This window comes from Notothenia rossii (genome assembly GCF_949606895.1).
Source record: "Notothenia rossii genome assembly, chromosome: 5".
NCBI classification, from domain to species: domain Eukaryota; kingdom Metazoa; phylum Chordata; class Actinopteri; order Perciformes; family Nototheniidae; genus Notothenia; species Notothenia rossii.
In genome coordinates, this window is record NC_136903.1 from 2,536,699 (window position 1) to 2,557,113 (window position 20,415).

General features: G+C 38.1%; 1 protein-coding gene across 1 annotated transcript; it reads left to right on the forward strand.

Annotated features, from left to right (window-relative positions):
- Positions 1-15,498: 15,498 nt before the first annotated feature.
- LOC307041223 (uncharacterized protein) lies at positions 15,499-19,621 on the forward strand (the record flags this gene model as incomplete). Its single annotated transcript, XM_079684546.1, has 2 exons — positions 15,499-15,610; positions 18,992-19,621. Exon 2 carries the CDS (start codon positions 18,998-19,000, stop codon positions 19,619-19,621), a length of 624 nt encoding a protein of 207 aa, XP_079540672.1. The 5' UTR covers positions 15,499-15,610; positions 18,992-18,997.
- Between the last annotated feature and the right edge of the window lie 794 nt (positions 19,622-20,415).

Genomic DNA, 20,415 nt, shown 5'->3' on the forward strand with positions numbered 1-20,415 from the left:
GAATTTAAACAACGTTTCCTTAACCATTCCTTACAAGTTTACTGACATAATTGTTGTAAATCATTACATTTAAAAAGATTAACTTCTCCTAAATTCTAAATACTTTTGATTCATAAATTCTTAGAAGTTTCCACTACAAACAAAAACATTGTAAATCATTTAATATAATCTAGACTCAGATCGACCACTGGGTCGAACACCGGCTGTATGTATAGCCTATTCATTAAGCAGAATTATTATTAAGCGGGTATCTTCAAAATATTTAGCGAAAGACACTTTCACTAAATATTTTTGAAGACATCCACGGTTGTTTAGTTAAAGAGTGAAACAGAACGAAGTGTTGAACAGTGTCGTAACAGTAATAATGCTCCGTCAACTAGGACTACATAAAAGTCAGAGCCACCTGCCGTCTGTGAAACCTCCTCCTGACTGCAGAACGTCTCTCATTATGTGTTATAATTATTTTTAACGCACGTTGTCTGATTATATAATCATATGTGCGGGCCGCTACAGTTCAGAGGTACATGGTGTACTTTTCCTCCACTACATGTATTTAATCCCTTTAGTTACTTTACAGATGTGGATGAATGATCTGAAATCTAATCAAGTGTTAAATCAGACTTTAGTTCCACCTGGAGTAAATCCACCAGCTACCCTGCAGTATACAAAGTCATTCAAACTAGCTGCTCCTTTACCAGCTTTGAGAACACTTTCATGATAAATCATTATAAAACATATCATATATATTATTCTGAAATGGACCAATCTGCACAATGACTACTTTTACTGTCGCTACTTTCACTATATTTTGATGAGAATACTTTTCTACTTTCACTTGAGGAACATTTTGAATGCAGGACTTTTACTGTAACAGAGTATTCCTACACTCTGGTACTTCTACTTTTACTCAAGAACAAGATCTGAGTACTTCTACTTTTACTCAAGTACAAGATCTGAGTACTTCTACTTTTACTCAAGTACAAGTTCTGAGTACTTCTACTTTTACTCAAGAACAAGATCTGAGTACTTCTACTTTTACTCAAGTACAAGACCTGAGTACTTCTACTTTTACTCAAGTACAAGTTCTGAGTACTTCTACTTTTACTCAAGTACAAGTTCTGAGTACTTCTACTTTTACTACAAGATCTGAGTACTTCTACTTTTACTACAAGATCTGAGTACTTCTACTTTTACTCAAGTACAATATCTGAGTACTTCGAGCAAAGAAGTACATCCACCTGTCACTCAAATCCACCATATCCTTTAAAAGATGCATAACTTGAAGTCTTAATATAATGTAAACAATTGAATTATATGAAAGTTCACCCCCATACAGTTATTATGAATGGGGGAATTAACAATAGAGGCCAAAAACACGTTTTTAACCAAGTTGTTTTTTTCTGCTGTGAAGATGGGCATTTTAACGTGGAGCTCTACGGAGATTGACTCACTTTTGGAGCCAACATCAGGTGGACATTTGAGGAACAAATGTATATTTACAACGGTGGTGAGTCTTCCTCCTGATCAGCCCACATATCCCACAAAATATTTTTGGAGTTTGTTCTCATGGAAAGTCTGGGGCCAGTAGGAGTGAGAAACCCTTCGAAACTGTGGTACGTAGTGCTGCAACTACAGGGTTCAGCGGAATCTGGTGCTCGTGCAGCATCCTTGCTTTGCCAGGCGCAGAATCGGGTGAGGCACTCTCTGCGAAGTAAGGCCCCCTCCGCGAGGTGAGGCCCCGCGCAGTCTGCGTGATCTGCGTGTAGGGAGGGACGGCCCTGACGGGGTGTGGCGCCTAGCGTTATTATTGGGGGCATTGGTTGGGTATCTCCGATATTCACGTTACAAATTCTGTGCAGCGTTTCGCCCTGCTCAATGAGTAGAGCCTCCGACAGAACTAGGAAGTGATTATAAAGCCTTCTGTCCAAATACGACAATTGTTCTTCATGTCTCCTGGACTTCAGGAATCTCATAAACATTTTAGTTCGGTGGATTTTCTCCATCAGCGTCTTTGCAGATGTGAGGGTGCAGCAGATTTCCTTCAAAGTGTCGTCCATAGCAGGGGATAGTTGTCCCGTTCCTCTATGTTTGATGGTGAGAATGAGACCCTCAAGTGCCTTCACTCTCTGGGCGATTTGTTGGCAGCGCTCCTTGTTGGCGCTGACATTCGCAGCCCTCGTGTAGATTGATGAACAAAGGTTCAAGGAGAAATCCAATACGCCCAGGTATGGATCTAGTGCAGCCATGTTTAGCTGTAGAGACAAAGAGGCAGCTTAAATTGGGACACAGTAAAGTTAACATAACCAGAATGAACTAACCAAGCCGTGAATTAGCAAACTAAAAATATCCGGTGAACTGGAGCTGTTTCTATTCCATTTCTTACATCTGTTTTTGAAAATATGAAAATCTACGGAAGAGGATTAGGGCCAATTCTGAATTAGTATTTTTTTTGTTGTTCTGTGACTGAAGTCCAAATTCTGAGAAGACAGTAAATATTCTGAGATTAATGTCAGAATAAAGTCAGTTTCCTTTTGTACCTTCCTGTGATTTAGTCTCTGTAAATTCCCCAAATTCCTTTACTCAGAGTTCTCGGAAATTTACTTTTAAGAGAGTAGGCGGAGTTTCAAAGGCTACTCATAATTAAATCGTACATACATCTTTGTAATAAAACAGCAACAAGTAATTACCTTAATATATTTTAACTTTATGTTAACAGATAGAAACGTTTACCTGTCCAGCTTAAACATGTTGGCACAACAAATTGAAAACACCTGTCGAAAACATTTGTTTTGTTCACACATTAAAGTTGAAGCATTTTTGTTACTAACTTACATTTAGAGTGAATTTGGTAATTAAAAGATTATAACTTTAAGGAAAAGTCTATTTTAGCTTTAGATAATCTTTGGAACATATGTTTTGACTTTGGTTTTTATTCTCCATCATTAATTGAGCATAGCAAAGGGAGCTTTAAATGTACAAATAAAAGAATTACTATAGTTTTATAATATACTTCAAAAGCTGTAAACCTTTAAATGTTCCTTTATTACTCTAGGAGCTCTGGCAAAAATAAACCATTAAAAAAAAACGTAATAAGCTGAAAGAGTAATATTCAGTCCATGTAAACAACACTTTCTAAACTAAATGATCTCTTTAACAGCAGTGCTAATGTACGATCTCAAAAAGGAACGTAGTTTAAACAAATGATTTACCTGTTGACAGGCGGCCGGTCGGGTCTGAATCGAAGTGAAAACAAAAGCACATTTGTGTTTTAGCCTAAGGAGTTTATCAGAAACATTCTTGGCATCCATTGGTATCTGTTCAACCTGCTCATCCTGTTCAAGGTTGTATGATATATAGATTCCACTGTCACGAATCATATAACGTCACGCCATGTTTGGTAATTGATTTGTATTAAGTTGAGTTATTTATCAGGTCTTATGTTATATGTTTCATGTTTAATTTATAGTCCAGGTTTAGCCATGTCTTATTGTTCACTTGTTAACTTACCTTTTCCTCTCGTTTCAGAGCTCTTCCTGCCATTGTGTGTTTCCCCGCCTTTGAGATTGTCAGCCCCTCCCTTGATTGTTGCCGCCTGTGTCCCCTTGCCTCATATAGATTTACAAGATTCAAGGCTTTATTGTCATGTGCACAGTACTGTAGATACAGTGTAGATATGGCAATGAAAAACTTAAGTCACAGGCTCCTGTGTAAAATGTAGTATTTATGATCTCAGAATAAAAAGAAAAGATAATCATATGTTGGTGAAATTCTGTCAGTTTGATGGAAAGTTGCCAAAGTAGAAGGTCAATGATAGAAATATAGAATAGAACATATCAAGAAGATACTGTAAATGATATCTAGAATAAAACAGTTGAGTGCCGGATGTACAAAGATATAAATAGGAGGATGTGTGCAAAACAGACAAACTAATTAGGCTTTATTTAAACATTAAATAATACTGTAGGTTAAGGTCTTCTTTTAAATACATGTAAGCAAAAAGCTTTGGGGGTATCTGATAAATATTAAGCCTGACAGAGTACACTGAAAAAAAGGAGAAAGTCGGGTTGTTCAATTTGCAAATATATGCAGTTAATATATGAGACATAATTTATTCATGTTTCTCGTCTAAACATGAATCAATCATGTAGAACTATTTTAATCTTGAGGGCTGTACGTTCTATAAATCTCAATCATGTTAAGAAATAAGAAAAAAGTGATGTTTATCTCTGTAACCCCGCCCACTGAGCACATACGTCAGCAGCTTGCTCTGCAGCCGATTACTCAGCTTCTAATTATTATTTACAAATATTTTATTCACAAATTAATATGGTCGGACTCAAACCAGTACTTTAATAGTTTCGTAATTGAACCTGAACAATATGGCACTTTAATGGACAAGATGTAAAGCAGAAAAAAATTGCAAAATATTTTTATTTTAAAGAATGTGAAGCTTTTTCTTTTTTAAACAAAGGAGGGGGGGAGGGGTTATACCATATTTTCTTCCCGCATCGGAGAAGTAAGCTGGTTCTGTCCCGAGAACATCTCTACAAGGTAAAAGTTATTTAAAGTTATTTAATGTCATCAAATGTTCGTCATAGTTACAGGTTATCACAAGACGCATTGTTTGCAAAAAGCAGAGTTCACATTTTGCCGTTACAACGAGCAACGTAAATACAGCTGTCAATTTGTAAACATTGGTTTGCATGTCTATAGGGCAGGCTACGTCTTGTTTAAAATGATTGTTTCATGTCTGCTTTCAGGCGGTGTAGAACTTTACTGCGTCGGTCCGGCTCTGCATGTCTACTCTTGTGCCAACTTTTAAGGGCGCTGATGCAGGTTGTAGGCCTACCTTACGTTAAGCGACCATCTTTACCCATTTAAGGTGTTGATTTTTAAAGATACAATATTGTCTGTGGGACCACAGTGTTTTCCCTAAAAAAACGGTGTTTATGTCTCTGCTTTGATCCGCTCTGTGTTCATGTAAATACCGTAAATACACACAGATCAAAACAGACACAATATTGTGTGTGGGGGTGTGTCCCGGAATGCGACACTTGATACTGGAAAGTGGAGGATATTAATGATTGTGTTACATTTTAGCAGCGGTGCACATACCATGAATATGGGGGACATGCCGGACATATCAAGTAAGGGTTACCCACCCGCTGTGAAATGAACTTGTCTTCCATATTTCCCGTACACTTGTGTTTACGGAAGTTGAGATGTTTCTTGGTTGTGATTGGTTGTTCCTCGTCACATGACGAGCGGTGCGCGCTGCTGCAGTGCACGTCTCCATTGAAACCAATGGAAATGAGCTCGCAACGCTGATGTGTATGGCTCCGTACAAAGTTGTACTCATTGCATTAGTATAGGCTACTGTAGCTTTTTACACTGGAGGCGCCCATCTCGGCCGAAGTCGGTTCATATTAACCTAAAGGTACATCATTAAATGGTAAATGTCGCCTTTAAGGAGCAGAACATTTTTGTTTTATTTGTGTGTGAATAATTAAATAATTTCAAATATATTTTTCTGTGATAGGTAATTGGTGTGGAGATGATTGACCTCAGCCTTGCTTTGAACATTGTTCCAAAGGCTCTGTAGTAAATGGTGAGTATTCAAATGTTTTGTGTGATTTACTTGACTAACTTAAACTTGATCTTTAACTAATTGAAAACTGGTATTAGTCTGACCATTTCTGAATATTTATTCATAACATTTACATACTGCAAACATTGCAGGGATATACACATTTTCTGATTTATTAGGCAAAAGTTATTCAGAAAGTGAGAGGCAAAAGCCAAACATTCTGCGATAAAGCCTCCTTCACAAAAGTGATAATGTTTTGTTTGTTGAAATGGCTATAAGGGTGTTTCTTATATGTAGTCTTATATTACAGTAATACTTATTTTAAGTCGCTTTGGAAAAAAACGTAAACTAAATGAAATGTAATGTAGTCTAACCTGGTTGTTCGTACTTGATATAAAAAGTTATTCTCACTATAGAGCCAAAACAGGAGTAATGTGGTCCCTTTTCCGTGCTCTGGTCAATACATGTTGAATCAGCTGAAGCAATTTAACTGAGTTTTTGGTTCACCCTGATAATAAAGAGTTACAATAAGCTAGCCTTGAAGTAACAAATGCATGGACTAGTTTCTCTGCAGCGTTTTGAGGCAAGATATGCTTGGTATGTGATTTTGTAAATACATTTAGCACACAACTACAATCATAACATCATTAGAAAATGAAATGATTTCATGATTTTTATGACTGTGATATTTTGTTTTCTTTGATAAATGCGGAGTTTAAGCGTATAACAACCCCGCCCCTCCAATCAAGATTTCTCTCTCAGCTGGATGTGCTGTCTGACAAACTTCTGAAGGTTTTTGAGAAGAGAGGAGGACAGATAGGCCAGCGTCTGAACTGTATTATGTCAAACATGACTCAAGTAAGAATTCATTTTAAGGAAATTAGTCAATAGTGTACACATTGCATTGAGCAAAACAGATTCTTTATTTTCTTATTCGCCTTCACTTAGGTTGATGATGTCGATTTAGGCCAGGATTGTCTTCTCAAGGGGCTGTGTGTGTACATCAATGAGAGAGTTTGTGGTCAGTAGAAGTAATATTTGACCTTTTGATTTTTTTGTTGGGCTTTAAAATATGTATTTATTGAAACACCACATAGTATACAGCCTAAAGTATGTGAACATCCCTGTTTTTTGGTTAATAGCCAGACTACACTGAAAAGATAGAGGGCTTTTAATTTAAAACGGATACAGGAAATGAAACATTTTTGATCAGGTCAGACAGGAGTATATCAGATAACAAGGAGGCTTAAAAGTACTGAAATCTGACCAAATGTACTTGTTAAACACAGGCACTTAGTAATGGGTATATATATGTATTGATTTGTTAGATCTCACTCTGTTCCTTTTGTGACTGTGCACTCTGCAGGCAGAAGATGAAGACTTCATTCTGCGGTCCATTCAGGGGATTAAAGTGGGACTTTATGTTGTCAAACACAATTCCACCATGAGACCAGAGGACAGATGAGACCAGAGGACAGATGAGACCAGGAAAAGGAAAGATTGTCCTGGAAGGCCAACAGGTACTAACTGATGTGGACAACATTGCATTAGCTGCTACCATGCTGTTTGGACTAATGTATGCAATGAACCTGAACGACCCCCCTAAACTGAAGTGCACGTTCGAAGTGCTCCAGCAAATGTTAATGGAGCTAGACGGCAACATGCTCTCCAAGAAAGCCCAAGCGTTTAAAAACAAACTGTTTGAGTGAGCTGTTGCCATGGACCATTGTGCACTTTTACAGCATTTATACTGGACTTTCATCGATACAACTGTCTTGCACTTCCTTTGCTCATGCTTTTTGCTTGATTTGCCATATCAATACTCATATTGCTCGAGACACAGGCCGGGAGGTGGAGTTGCAGCAATCTTTGACTCAAGTTTACTTATCAATAATAAACCAAAATTAAATTATACCTCCTTTTGAAAGCCTTGTTTTTACTCTTACGCGTCCGACCTGGAAAACTGTGCAGCCAATCTTATTTGTTACAGTGTACCGTGCACCAGGTCCTTATTCAGAATTCTTATCAGAGTTTTTATCAGCTTTGGTACTTAAAACAGAGAAAGTAATTATCGTAGTTGACTTTAATATTCATGTTGACGATGATAAAAATAGCCTTACTGTTGCATTTAACTCTATATTAGATTCTGTTGGTTTCTGTCAGAGTGTAAATAAACCAACCCACTGCTATAATCACACTCTCGACCTTGTTCTGACTTATGGAATTTAAATTGAGCAACTATTAGTCGAATCGCATAATCCTGCTTTATCCGACCATTTCTTAGTAACTTTTGAAATACTGTTACTAGACTACAAAGCATTAGTCAAAAGCTCCTGCAGCAGAAACATATCTGTTAGTGCTATAGCCAAATTTAAGGAAGAGATTCCACCAATACTTAACTCGATAGCATGTCTGCATGTAAGGGAGGAAACTTATAGAAAATGTACACCACCCCAAATTGATCATGTTGTTGATAGTGCTACAGATGCGCTGCGAATAAAATTAGACTCTGTTGCTCCTTTGAAAAAGAAGAAACTAAAACAACATAAAATTGCTCCATGGCATAATGCCCAAACCCGCAAAATAAAGCAAAAGTCGAGACAACTTGAAAGGATATGGCATTCCACTAAACTTGAAGAATCTCGTTTAATTTGGCATATTACTCTCAATGAATATAAGAAAGCACTGCGTAAAGCCAGAGCAGCCTACTACTCTTCATTAATAGATGAGAATAAGAATAATGCAAGATTTCTTTTCAGCACTGTAGCCAGGCTGACAGAGAGCCACAGCTCGACTGAGCCTTCTATTCCCATAGCACTCAGTAGTAATGATTTGATGTGCTTTTTTAACGATAAAATTGTTACTCTTACACTGAACAAAAATATAAACGCAACACTTTTGTTTTTGCTCCCATTTTTCATGAGATGAACTCAAAGATCTAAAACATTTTCTATAAACACAAAATAACCATTTCTCTCAAATATTGTTCACAAATCTGAAAAAATGTGTGATAGTGAGCACTTCTCCTTTGTCGAGATAATCCATCCCACCTCACAGGTGTGGCATATGAAGATGCTGATTAGACAGCATGATTATTGCACAGGTGTGCCTTAGGCTGGCCACAATAAAAGGCCACTCTGAAACGTGCAGTTTTGCTTTATTGGGGGGGTCTGGGGGGGTCCGAAAACCAGTCAGGTTTAACCCTAACCCTAACATGTCACCTAACCCTAAACCTAACATGTCACCCACTGACATGTTAGGTTTAGGGTTAGGGTTAAACCCTAAAACATTTTTTAATGTGTCAGTGGGTGACATGTTAGGGTTAGGGTTAAACCTGACTGGTTTTCGGACTTCCGTTGTCATAACTCTTCTATCTATGGCCCATTCCCAAACCGCCCTCTACACCCTACCCCTCCGTTTGCGCGTTCACGCGGAGGGTCCACCATATTGAGGGCTGTTCCAAACCAACGAGTGTGGAGCGGTGTGGAGGGGGAGTGGGCTATCAAGCCCTCAAACAGCGAGTCTGCAGCGGTGCTGACTTGAGACCGGTCTCTACCTGACCGGAGTCACGCTGTGTGTGTCCTTCAGGAAACACGCTGTTTACAAGTAGTTCCAGCAAACATCCACTGATAAACTGCGATGTTAACAACCTCATGATAACCTCATATGTTTTTAACTTAGGATCATACCTGTGTTTAGTCTAGAAAAAGGTAAATGTGTGCATTTTATTATAAAGTTGTGTATATTTACAGACCGTTGCAAAAACCAAGAAGCTTATAAACATCAGGTTTAAAACTAAAAGAGCTTTGAAACACAATAAAAGATGTTTGGAGTTTTATTTGAGTTATTCATTTAAACTTTTTGTCTAAGAGATGCTGATTTGAAACCGTTGTTACATACAGTTACGGCATTTCCTGTTTCTGCCGGAGAGAGGGGAGGCCGTCCCAAAGCTTGCTGCTGTATTTACTCCCTCCATCTGACAGGAGGGAGCCTCGTTGAGCTGTGAGTGTGGCTACTGACGGAGTTCACTCCGTCACGGAGGGGTAGGGTCGAGGGAGTGGTTTGGGATTGGGCCTCCATGGCGCTGTTCACAACGAAGGATCACTTCTTCTTCAAGGCAGGGAAGGTTTCGCAGTACGCAGTAATGTCCTCTCTGTTGGACTCCGGTACTGCACCTTACTCACGAGACGTTCTAAAAAAAAAAAAATGGGTGGGGGACGAACGCAACAACCACTCCGCCAACGCTACAGTCACCCCCGTCGTGCGGGCCGGATGAGAATGTCTGGCGGGCCGGATGTGGCCCGCGGGCCGCCAGTTGGTGGTCACAAACCAACCAACAAACGTATCTAAGAACCCGACTCAGTATTGAGTATGTAAGTCGCTTTGGATAAAAGCGTCTAACAAGTGACATGTAATGTAGGCTAATTTATTTTAACAAATCTTCAAGATCAGAAAATAATAATAATAATAATAATAATGCATTAAATACAGTTATTATATTGTGACATGAAATGGGTATGTGTTTCATCACAGCTTTGTTTTCTGTAGCGTGTTTTGACCATAGACTGTATATATAAATGGACGTAGGGTCCGTGACGTCACCCATAGGATTCTGCAGAGTTGCCGAGAAGCCCTTAGTAGGCGGAGTCGGCCACTAACGGCTCGACAGTGACGTCAGAGTTCAACTCCCGCCTTCTCCAGCCTGCTCCAAATATGGGCAAAGAGGCGGAGCCGAGGCGGGACCTCCTGCCACCGAGCTGAAAGTTCCAGAGCTAGCTGAAGCTACCAAGCTAAGCTAACATGCTCCCCGTCTGCACACTGCCGTGGCATTTTACGTTTCTAAGGTAAGCGGACATGAAACAACTCAGCAAAACTATAAATAATAATCTAAGTTATTGAGTTTTTAGCATAATACTTCAGAATCTTAAAATCCCTTAACGTTTGTATATAATTGAGCTAAATTCAACACTGGAATCAAGCAAATATTAATATGTTTGCATGACATTAGTGATTTATATTTTGATATCACTTAATTATACGTTTAATACATTTAAGTCAAGCTAAGGTACATGTGATGGTAGCTAGTTAGTGCTCTTACCTGTGAGGCCTCCTCCAAACAGCATAATAACCAGACTGTATCATTAAAACTAAGTACCATTTCTAGATCCTTGACTTTAGACAAACAATTCAAAAGACAACATGTATTTAAAGACCAATCTTTATTTGAATGTGCCTCTTAACCTGATATATTAGTTATACAGTAATAGTATTGACAATCTAAAAAAACTGAGCAACTCAACTTTATGTTTCTTATTGTCTAAAGCATTTATTATTTTCATTTCCCCCTCTCATATTCAGTGTGGACGGATAGAGACAGCGTGGTGTCCAGAAAGCTGCAGAGACTTCAGGGAGAAACCTCCGTGTGATGGACGTCCTGTCTGTTGGTTTGGAGAGGACTGAGGGTCTTTCCTCAGCGAGGGGGACCAGGCCTGATGGAGGAGCCCATGCTGGGCACAGCTGATACCAACTGCACAGGCCTAGTCTGTCACGTTATTTGACTAAATGTGTTTACTTATACATTTAATAGGTTTACACCTTCTGTCCATATGTGCTTTTTATTTAAAACATGTTTGATTACGTTTTGGTTCACATTTCAATAAATTGTATTTGCACTCCTTTCGTCCATTATTCTTACTGAACATGTTAGATTACACATTCACATCTGACTGAAGATTGGCTCCATTTATTTGTGACGTTGCAAACTCTGCGGTACAAGGCACAAGTGATGTGAAGCTCATAAAGCGGGGCGAATAAAAATAATCAGCGGATGGAGTGTAGATGTGGAAAGAGGTGCATTCCATCAGCTGACTGTTTTTACAATAAAAGTAGTTTCTTAGTGTACTGGTCTTAAAATCTCATAGCATCAGCTTTTAATGTTCCTCTTGGATGTTCTTCTTGACCCTCAGAGAAGGAGAACATGTCGTGTCTTTCAGGCATGTCCTTTCCTAACAAAAATGACAGGAAACATAAAACATATTATTGCAGAACAAGTGTGTTGTTTATGAAAGCGGTGTGTTTGTGTGTTTAGGGGCTGTAGATATTATTATTTTGTAATTGTATTGTTTTTTTTTTATTTCAACAGTGAGCTACAAAGATAATCAGATTATGAATGAACAGTATGAAGTTCATCAACATTGAAATATATGTTATTATCAAAATAATATTGAACTGTTATCAAAACGTAGTGCAACTTTAGAAGCTTGCTCTGTCTCACTGAAAGAATAACTTTTACCACGTTTTTTAAAGACAATATTGAGAGATAAATAGTAGCAGTTCTCACTATGTGTTAAATATCTTTGCCTTTAATACATTAAATTAGAAAGCTGACAAAATCATATTGCTTGTTAATATCTAAATGTAACTTTTTGCATGGAAAAAACCCTCAACTTCACTGATGTGTAGGTGATCTAGTATTGTTTAATGGAATGTATATCAGTGTATTAAAATCAATACTTCATTTATTTAAACCAATATCTTTCTTGATTCTTTGTACAGTATGAAATAAATAGTATTTGTACCTTTGCTGAAGTTCACTGCTGTGAGGAGTCCAGTTCTGTCTCTCACTCTCTGGTCCAGCCTGTCTGCATCACCTGGACACCTTAAACAAACAGATATATGTAAAGTACCATGTGTACAAACAATATAACTGATTCTCTTCTGTTGAACATGTTGGATTGTGTATTGTCCGAGTCAGGGTCCTTTTTATTTTACTGTGACTTTGGAAGTTGTGTTACCAATGCTTACTGTTTATTTGATACCGTAATGCAATTAATAAAAACAACAAGGTTTGGGTTCGTTCTTCAGATGACTGAATGTTAACGTGTAAACTCAATAATTAACTCCAGCTCAACCAAACATATTGTAATATCTAAGTAATCATCTTGAAATATGAAATTAATAATTGTAATATACACACATCTTATTGTGAGGTTGATTTCACATACACTACTTCGACATTAGCTTGTCTACATACTTGAGCATAGCCAATTTAAATTAACCTTAACGATGCATACAGTTTCTACCTACATAATAATAATCTCTCTAAGTTACAAGGATGACCTTATTTTATCAACCTCAAACAGAAGCCATTCGTTGTACAGTATTATCCCACTTAACACTTGTCTATTTCGTTTTAACCTTTATAAATATAGTCTGTGATTTTAACTTGGAGGCTACTATTAGCATCGTTAGCACCGATGTAGCTACCACTAGCTTACACGCTAACCCAAGCCGTAACATTAATTACATAGCTGATTAAAATCATTAACACATAAATAAGTACTCAAATTTCACTTACCGCAAAACCGCATTCATGCACCGTCTGTTTCAACCGCAGAGCGAGTCACAATAGTCCGATATATAAGCATGAAGAACACACAAACACGGCCGGGGGCAAGTTGTGTTCCCTGGATGAGCTGAACAGGCAGAGTGCCTGCCTGTAGCTTCACGGAGCAGCTAGCAGAGAGACAAGAAGCTAACAGCAGCAGTCACTTCACAGAGCCGTCACTCAATGTGACCACGCCCTAATTTATGCAAAAACGTTAAGACCTAATATAAATAAAAGGGTCGTGTTAGAAAACAATTCACTCACAGATCCATAATCATGAAGGTGGAATCTAACTATATTCATAATAATATTTATTGCATCCATGGGTAGCAACATGTTTTTTTCTGCTGTAAAGTTGGGCATTTTAACATGGGGGTCTATGGAAATTGCTCCTTTATGCAGTCAGTCCCTATCGGCCAATAGATGAACTGCAGTGTGTGCCACTTCCGTATTGGCGTCCCGGCTCTTCCAAGGTTATGGCTAGAAAGGATCCGTCTGGTGTAAATATGACGTCACGTTCTCGTTGTAACTCTCGTTGTAATCGGAGCGGCTCGGAAACACATCTACAGCAGTAACATGATGCAACATACACATTAATGCAGCAGCAATATTAATAGAGAAACATCAGACATAATAGTAAAACACTGCAAGGGAACATTTTATTGCACCAGGAGCTATCTTGGGACTTTTACTGCGACAACGTTGACTTGCCTGTGAATAAAAAATAAACCATAGCGTTGGTGATCTACAGTGTTGCCATTCTTCTTTGAACACCAGCAAGACTGCTAACACCCTATTTCAACAATCACACTCCCTGTCATTGACATAATTAATAGATAGTTTAGCTTCTCATCATCATTTGCTGTGGCCCACTGATGTTAGCGATCGTAACTGAAAGGCTGCCTGCCAAACGTAAACATTCAGCCACGTGACATTCAGCCAAACTCTCGCGAGAGTTTTACACAAGACGGATCCTTTCTAGCCATAAACCTCTTCCACAGAGTTTGCCGCTCGGTTTTGGTTTTGACGCAACATTCATTTACAGTGCTTTTTGACATCCCTTGAAAATGTAAAATAAATGATAGACGGTTGCTTGTAATCTGCCAAAAAAAGTGCTTCACATGGGAACAATTAACTGATAATAAAGTTAATGTAATGTAAACACCTTTACTACACTGAAAAAACTTAAACTTTAAGTAAATGTTTTTTGTCAACAGATTTCACATTACTGTAGTTTGTCTAATTAATTGAAAGCAATAATATTGAGTTTAAATAAAAAAGTATTAGGTTCATCTTAATATTATTGTTTTCAACTGACCTAATTCAGTTATGTGAATTCTGTTGACATAAAACATGTATTAAAGTTTCAGTTTTTTCAGTGTAGTTCCAGATCTTTTTGGTGTGAACGCAAAATCCTATTAAAGGAAGGTTGAAAGATCACCAAGCACTAGGCGGCCATAGCCCTGAGCTTTTCTAAGATGATTTTCTTACTGTAAAAAAACTGGTCTGAGGGCTAATTACAACCATATAAACATTTACTGAACAGACACATGATTTGAAACAAACATGTGGAAACAGAAAAAGAAATGCCCCATTAAAATGTAGATCATTTTGTTGGATAATAACTATCATATCTAACAGCATATGTATAAAATGTAGTCGCATATTAAACTGTGCCTACCATAACATTTAGGGTGATCTGAAGTGCCGTGTTTAAACAATGCATTTGATACTGAGATAGTAAAATAATAAAATGCAACCGTAGCTAGCTGTTATTTATTAAACATTGTTAACACATTCTTTTACAACATGACCATAAAACATATACGCCTTGCTACAACTTAAAACATCCAATTGTTTTCTGGCCTGCAGTTTGTGTCAGGGATATGCTAGCAGATAGGACCCACACACAGTAAAACATTGGAAGCTGGTATTAAAGTAGAAACAAAAGCGAGCTTTGTTTAAAAGCCGATACGAAAGACGGGGACCAGAACAGGTAATGCAAAATAACTAAAAGTACTATCCAGAGTAAACGAGCAACAGGAGCAGAAACGCAGACAGGAACAGGCAGGAAACATAGACGAGGGTCTCACACAGAACACAAGGGACGACAGACATAAATACACACAGGACTAATCACAGAGACACTGGTGAAACACAGAGTACAACTAGACAAATACAAAATAATACATTTCAAAATAAAACAGGAAACTATAAACACAAGCCCATAATTATGACAGTTTGTTACCATCACCCCCCCCCCCACTTAATACTTAATTTTAACAACAAATCCACTGAAAAAGATATATCACTGAAACACTTTAGATACTTGCTGCTTTCACCTTTGAGCTTCTTCAACAATTGAAGTTCTTATCTTATCTTATACAAGATTCAAAGAAGAAAGTGTTTTGCATTGGATAGATGGATCGAGCACAATTAACCATAAAATTATATTATAGTTTTATTGTCCTTGACAGAAGTTTGCAGATAAATATTCAAGCGTCTCTCAGTCATTGACAGAAATCTGAGAGACACGATTGAATGAACAGTGAGGGATCAGCTAACCTTCCTTCCTAAAAACGATCTTTTTTTTTACTTTCCTTAAAGCACACCATTGCATCTGCATCCATTATACAGTAAGTAATCACCTTCTTTTATAATAATTGTATTACTTTTAGGTTGTTGTTTTTGTTGTTGTTGTGGTTGTTTACCACTTTACTGAGAGAATCTATCATAATTATAGAACAGTATATTTCCAACCGGAGTACAATAATACCGTATTTTGTTATATCTCATACAACCTTTCAGCTCAACATATCTTGTGTTAATTACTGGAAGCACTGCAGACTTGTTTAACGTGCAATAACAAAGGGGCCTTTGTTTGTGGAAAAAAAAAAAATAACATATTAAACCTATTCTTTCAGATGCAACCCCAACAGTGTGAAACAGACTGGGGAGATGTTTAAAAATAATAATAATTTGCATTTGTAGGCTTACTTTTTTTTCATAAAATTACCCAGAGGATAGACAAAAATATCCCAAGTTATGTGAGGCAATGCATACAGTCTTCAGGATCTGCAAAGGCACTATGCTCTTGAGGTGTGTTCTTCACCAAAGCTAGACAGCTAGCTTACATCCACAAGTCCTCCAATAGGTACACAAGGCTTCCTTGAAAATAACCAAAGGTATCTCTTGATTTTTTCCTAAAACAGTAACAATACATAAGAAAGCAAAATCAATGCACATACATAGAAAAACAGGCAAACACAATTAAACTTTTACAACACAATACTCTATAACAGGGGTGTCAAACTCAAGGCCCGGGGGCCACATCCGGCCCGCAGCTCCATTTTCTGTGGCCCCACAAGAGAGTGCAAAGAATATAATTTGTTTATTATACGGTTACATGCTACTTTACAGAAGCACTTTGCCCATAAACTACATTTCCCACAATGCATCTCAAATTAGAGTTTTTTCTCAGAATTAGATTTTTCTTTCAAAATGTTACTTTTTATTTCAAAATATTTTGTAACATTCTCACTGAAGAGACTTGCAATTATTTGCCCTAGACTTCTGCTTTCAGACGTAGTTAATTATGAAGTTATTAACCTATCCGATAATAATCCAATGCAGAGGCAATAATGTAATATAATACATTATTTTATATATATTATATATTTATATATGTATTTTTATATAGTCTTAAAGTTACAACCGGCCCTTTGAGTGCAACCATAATGCTGATGTGGCCCGCGATGAAATTGAGTTTGACACCCCTGCTCTATAAGATCAGCTACAATGACATCTCACAAACGCCACACATTGATTTAAACACATTTGGGACCCTCTGCCTGCTCTTTAGTTTGTGGAATGAGGCAGCAATGGTACACTAATGTGTAGATGGTGAGGAAAAAAGCCTCAAATAGAGAAAGAAAAGTTCAGTTTCAAAGCCCTTCTGGGTGTTCTCTCCATACCGTCCATGTGAGCTGAGTTGCCAATGTCAAGTCAGAGATACAGAGAGCCCCCTCCCCAAAAATGTGTGATTAGTTTGCGATTAATCCTGATGAAAAACTCACACATTGTTAAAAAGGATTACATGTAAGAGGTAATAGTATATACTTTTTTTCCTCAATATCCCTCATGTGTACTTCCTGTGTTTCTCTCTTATTCTGTTGCTGCTATTAGTTAAGTTGGGCTATACTGTATATGAGGCCCTAAAGTATCTGCTCCATTACCTGTATCAAATGCACACATGTATGTCACCAAATGACAAAATAAAAATAGAAAGTACTTAAAATAAATACATTTACATCTTAAATTATTAATACATACTACACAACATTTCTTTTATAAATATCCAACTTTCAAATTGCTATTTTAAATCAACATTGCTCTGTACACTTGCTAAAGAACATGTGTGTGGAAATCTCAGGTCATTTGTAGGGCTGCACGACTATAGCCCAAAGTATGTGAGTAAATCTCACTGTAAAGTTTTAACTAGTGAATTATGAGCTTTGTGCACATATTTACATTTAGCATTTAGGAAAAGGGCTTGATGTTACAAGACGGGTCGGGGGGTCGGGGGGTTTGGCGGCAACGCTGCAGACTCTCTGCACATACGCGCGCGGAGTCCGGGCGATGATGCTCCTCCAAGGAAGAGACACATGTTCACCGCCGAAAAACTATATCCAGTCACAGTGATCTGCTATTTTAAAGTAAAGTCAACACATAACAACCCTAAATATAGTCGATATTAAGAACAAGAAAAGTTTTAACATAAATATCGTTTTTTGTAAACATATGAAAAATGTGCAAGGGTGATGATGTCGGCCCAATTTAACCCCTGGCTATAACACCTGAAGTTCCCCGTAGGGATCAATAAAGGTCTGTCTTATCTTATCTTATGTTAAATGAGCTGTGTAACTGCAGTAAGAAATACCTGTCTAGATTTGATAAGATTCAACTTTGTAGTCATCGCATGCATGGTTTTTCAAGAAGTGCAAAAAGCATGAAAAAAAGGGAGATAACTTTACTCTAAATAATCCTTCCCCCTCAATGTTTTAATTAAGAACTATTTTATTAATTATGTTTTGATTTTAAAGTTAAAATCTTTAGTTTTGACACCCAGTTTAAACAATGCTGTTCACATTGGGATTTGGTCTAAATGATTGATGATGATGATCAATAGGCGCTTTCACACCGGAGTACTTTTCCCAGGAATAGTTCCGATAGTTCTTGGGATTTTGCGTTCACACCAAAAACATCTGGAACTAGAACCGAGTTCATGCAAACCTTTTCACCCCCAGATAGTCCCTGCTAGAGAGTAGGTACTTTCCTGGGGTGGAAAAGGTTCCAATTTCTGATAGGCTGGGCGAATTGCAAACCACGCCCCGTAAAACTCCCAAAACTTTTTTGTGAAACCGCCATTTTATTTACTCCCATTAGCATTATTAGCATTAGCCCAGCGCACAAACGGAGAGAGACTAACTTATGGCAACACAAAATAAAAAGTGGAAGCGGTGTGATGAGGAGGTGTCGGCGCTCTGACGATTTACCGGGGGACTTCGGGTGGCAGTATACACCGTGAAGTTGTTTGCGGCCTTCCAGTAAACAGAAGAAGAAGAAGAAGAAGAAGAAGAAGAAGAAGAAGAAGAAGAAGACGACCTGACGTCAGCGGCTTCATTTGCATAATCCTCCCTCAGGGAACTTATTCCGATGAGAATGCGATCTACTAGGACAGTTCCGGGACTAAAGAGTTTGGCGGGACTAAGTGCGGCAAAGTACTTGGTGTGAAAGCGGCTATTTAGTCACAACTGTTTTTGCTGTGTTTGTTCTCAAATTGAATATAAACAGTTTTATAACATATTCAATTTAATATCTTTGTGTTTCGGACTGACGTTTTATACATTTAACATCACCTTGCCTAGGGGACCTTTGAGTGATAATCAACAAAGATTTATTTATAAAAGATTTGATATCTGCTTTAATTCCAGTCTGTTTGTTTCTTGTCCCTTCAGCTGATCATGGAGCTCATCAAACCCTTCCAGGGCATCTACTCCATGTATGAAAGGATCAAGAAAAATGATCAGCAATGCCCTCACGTTCTGGAGAGACTCAAAGCCCTGGAGAAACTGGCTAATTTCATCCTGCAGAAGGAGTCAGAGAAAATCTCCGATGACCTGAACGAAGCGTTGGGGAAACTCAATAAGGTTCTGCTGTCAGCTGATGAGCTCATCCGGAAATTCACCGAATCCTTCGAGGTGACTCGGGCGATGAAATCCAGCGACTACAAATCAGAGTTCGAAACCCTGAACAAAAGCCTCACTGATGCCTTCGTGACCCTCTCAGCGGCCCTGCATGCCCAACAGAGGAACATGCTGGACAAGCAAGGGATACGTCTTTCTGAGCAGGAGAACATGCTCAGTGAGCAGAAGGTCATGTTGAAATGGCAGAAGAAGAAGATGGCCGAGACTGGGAGGAAGCTCGCGGAGCAGGATAGGAAGCTGGCAGAGCAGGATCGGAAAATGGCGGAGCAAGATAGGAAGTTTGCAGAGCAGGAGAGGAAGCTGGGCAAGCAGGAAGACATGTTGCAAAAAGTGGAGACAAAATTAGCGTGTGAAAGTAGAGGAAACTGCCCTATTCTGTAATGAAGGAGCATCAGAATCAGGTTTACTGCCATGCAGGTTAACAGGAGTTCTCTTTGGAGAACATGTGCAGTGTAACATAATTAAAAAATGAAAGGCTGTGCAGGTTTAAAAAGGTTACCAATGTACAAAATGGGAGGAATGTGCACGGTATAGCTAGGTTCTTTAATGTTAATATCATGTTTAGAAGTAGACCCAAGAGCAAAGAATCTCCTGTTTCAGACCTGAAAGAAATCCACTTTTAATTATATTATTTGAAATATCTAACTGTCTGTCTTTTCTGATTCCTACAGTTTGCAGACGATGTCTTCCTTCTCATCAGTGTAACATCGTGAGGCACAAAGCATTTTATAGTGAATTAAACTATTTTAGCTATCGTTGCCACTTACCAACAAACTACCTTCATCTGTAATTTATTTTCTACACATTTTGATGTATTTTCGAGATCATAAGTTCATTTCCTTTACCATATAACTCCTGCTCCTTGCATTACAGGGCTACGGAAGAGAATTACGGAGACGTGGGCATTTTATGTTTAGATCTGACCAAAAGTGAATTTTTTTCAGAGCTCCGAGAAAAATATCAGAATTTTGAGAGTTCTCTTTTTTTTGGAAAATCTCACTATTATCAGTTTTTCCTCAGAAATGTTGCTCTTTTTAAAAAGTCAAAATCCGGAGAGAAATTGTTTTAATTGCTTTTTCTAAAACGTTTTTCACATGTGGCTCTAATGTTCTTGCGTAAGAGGCTGAATGTCATGGTTTTTACATTCTTGTTTACGTACTTTAATTTAAACGTAG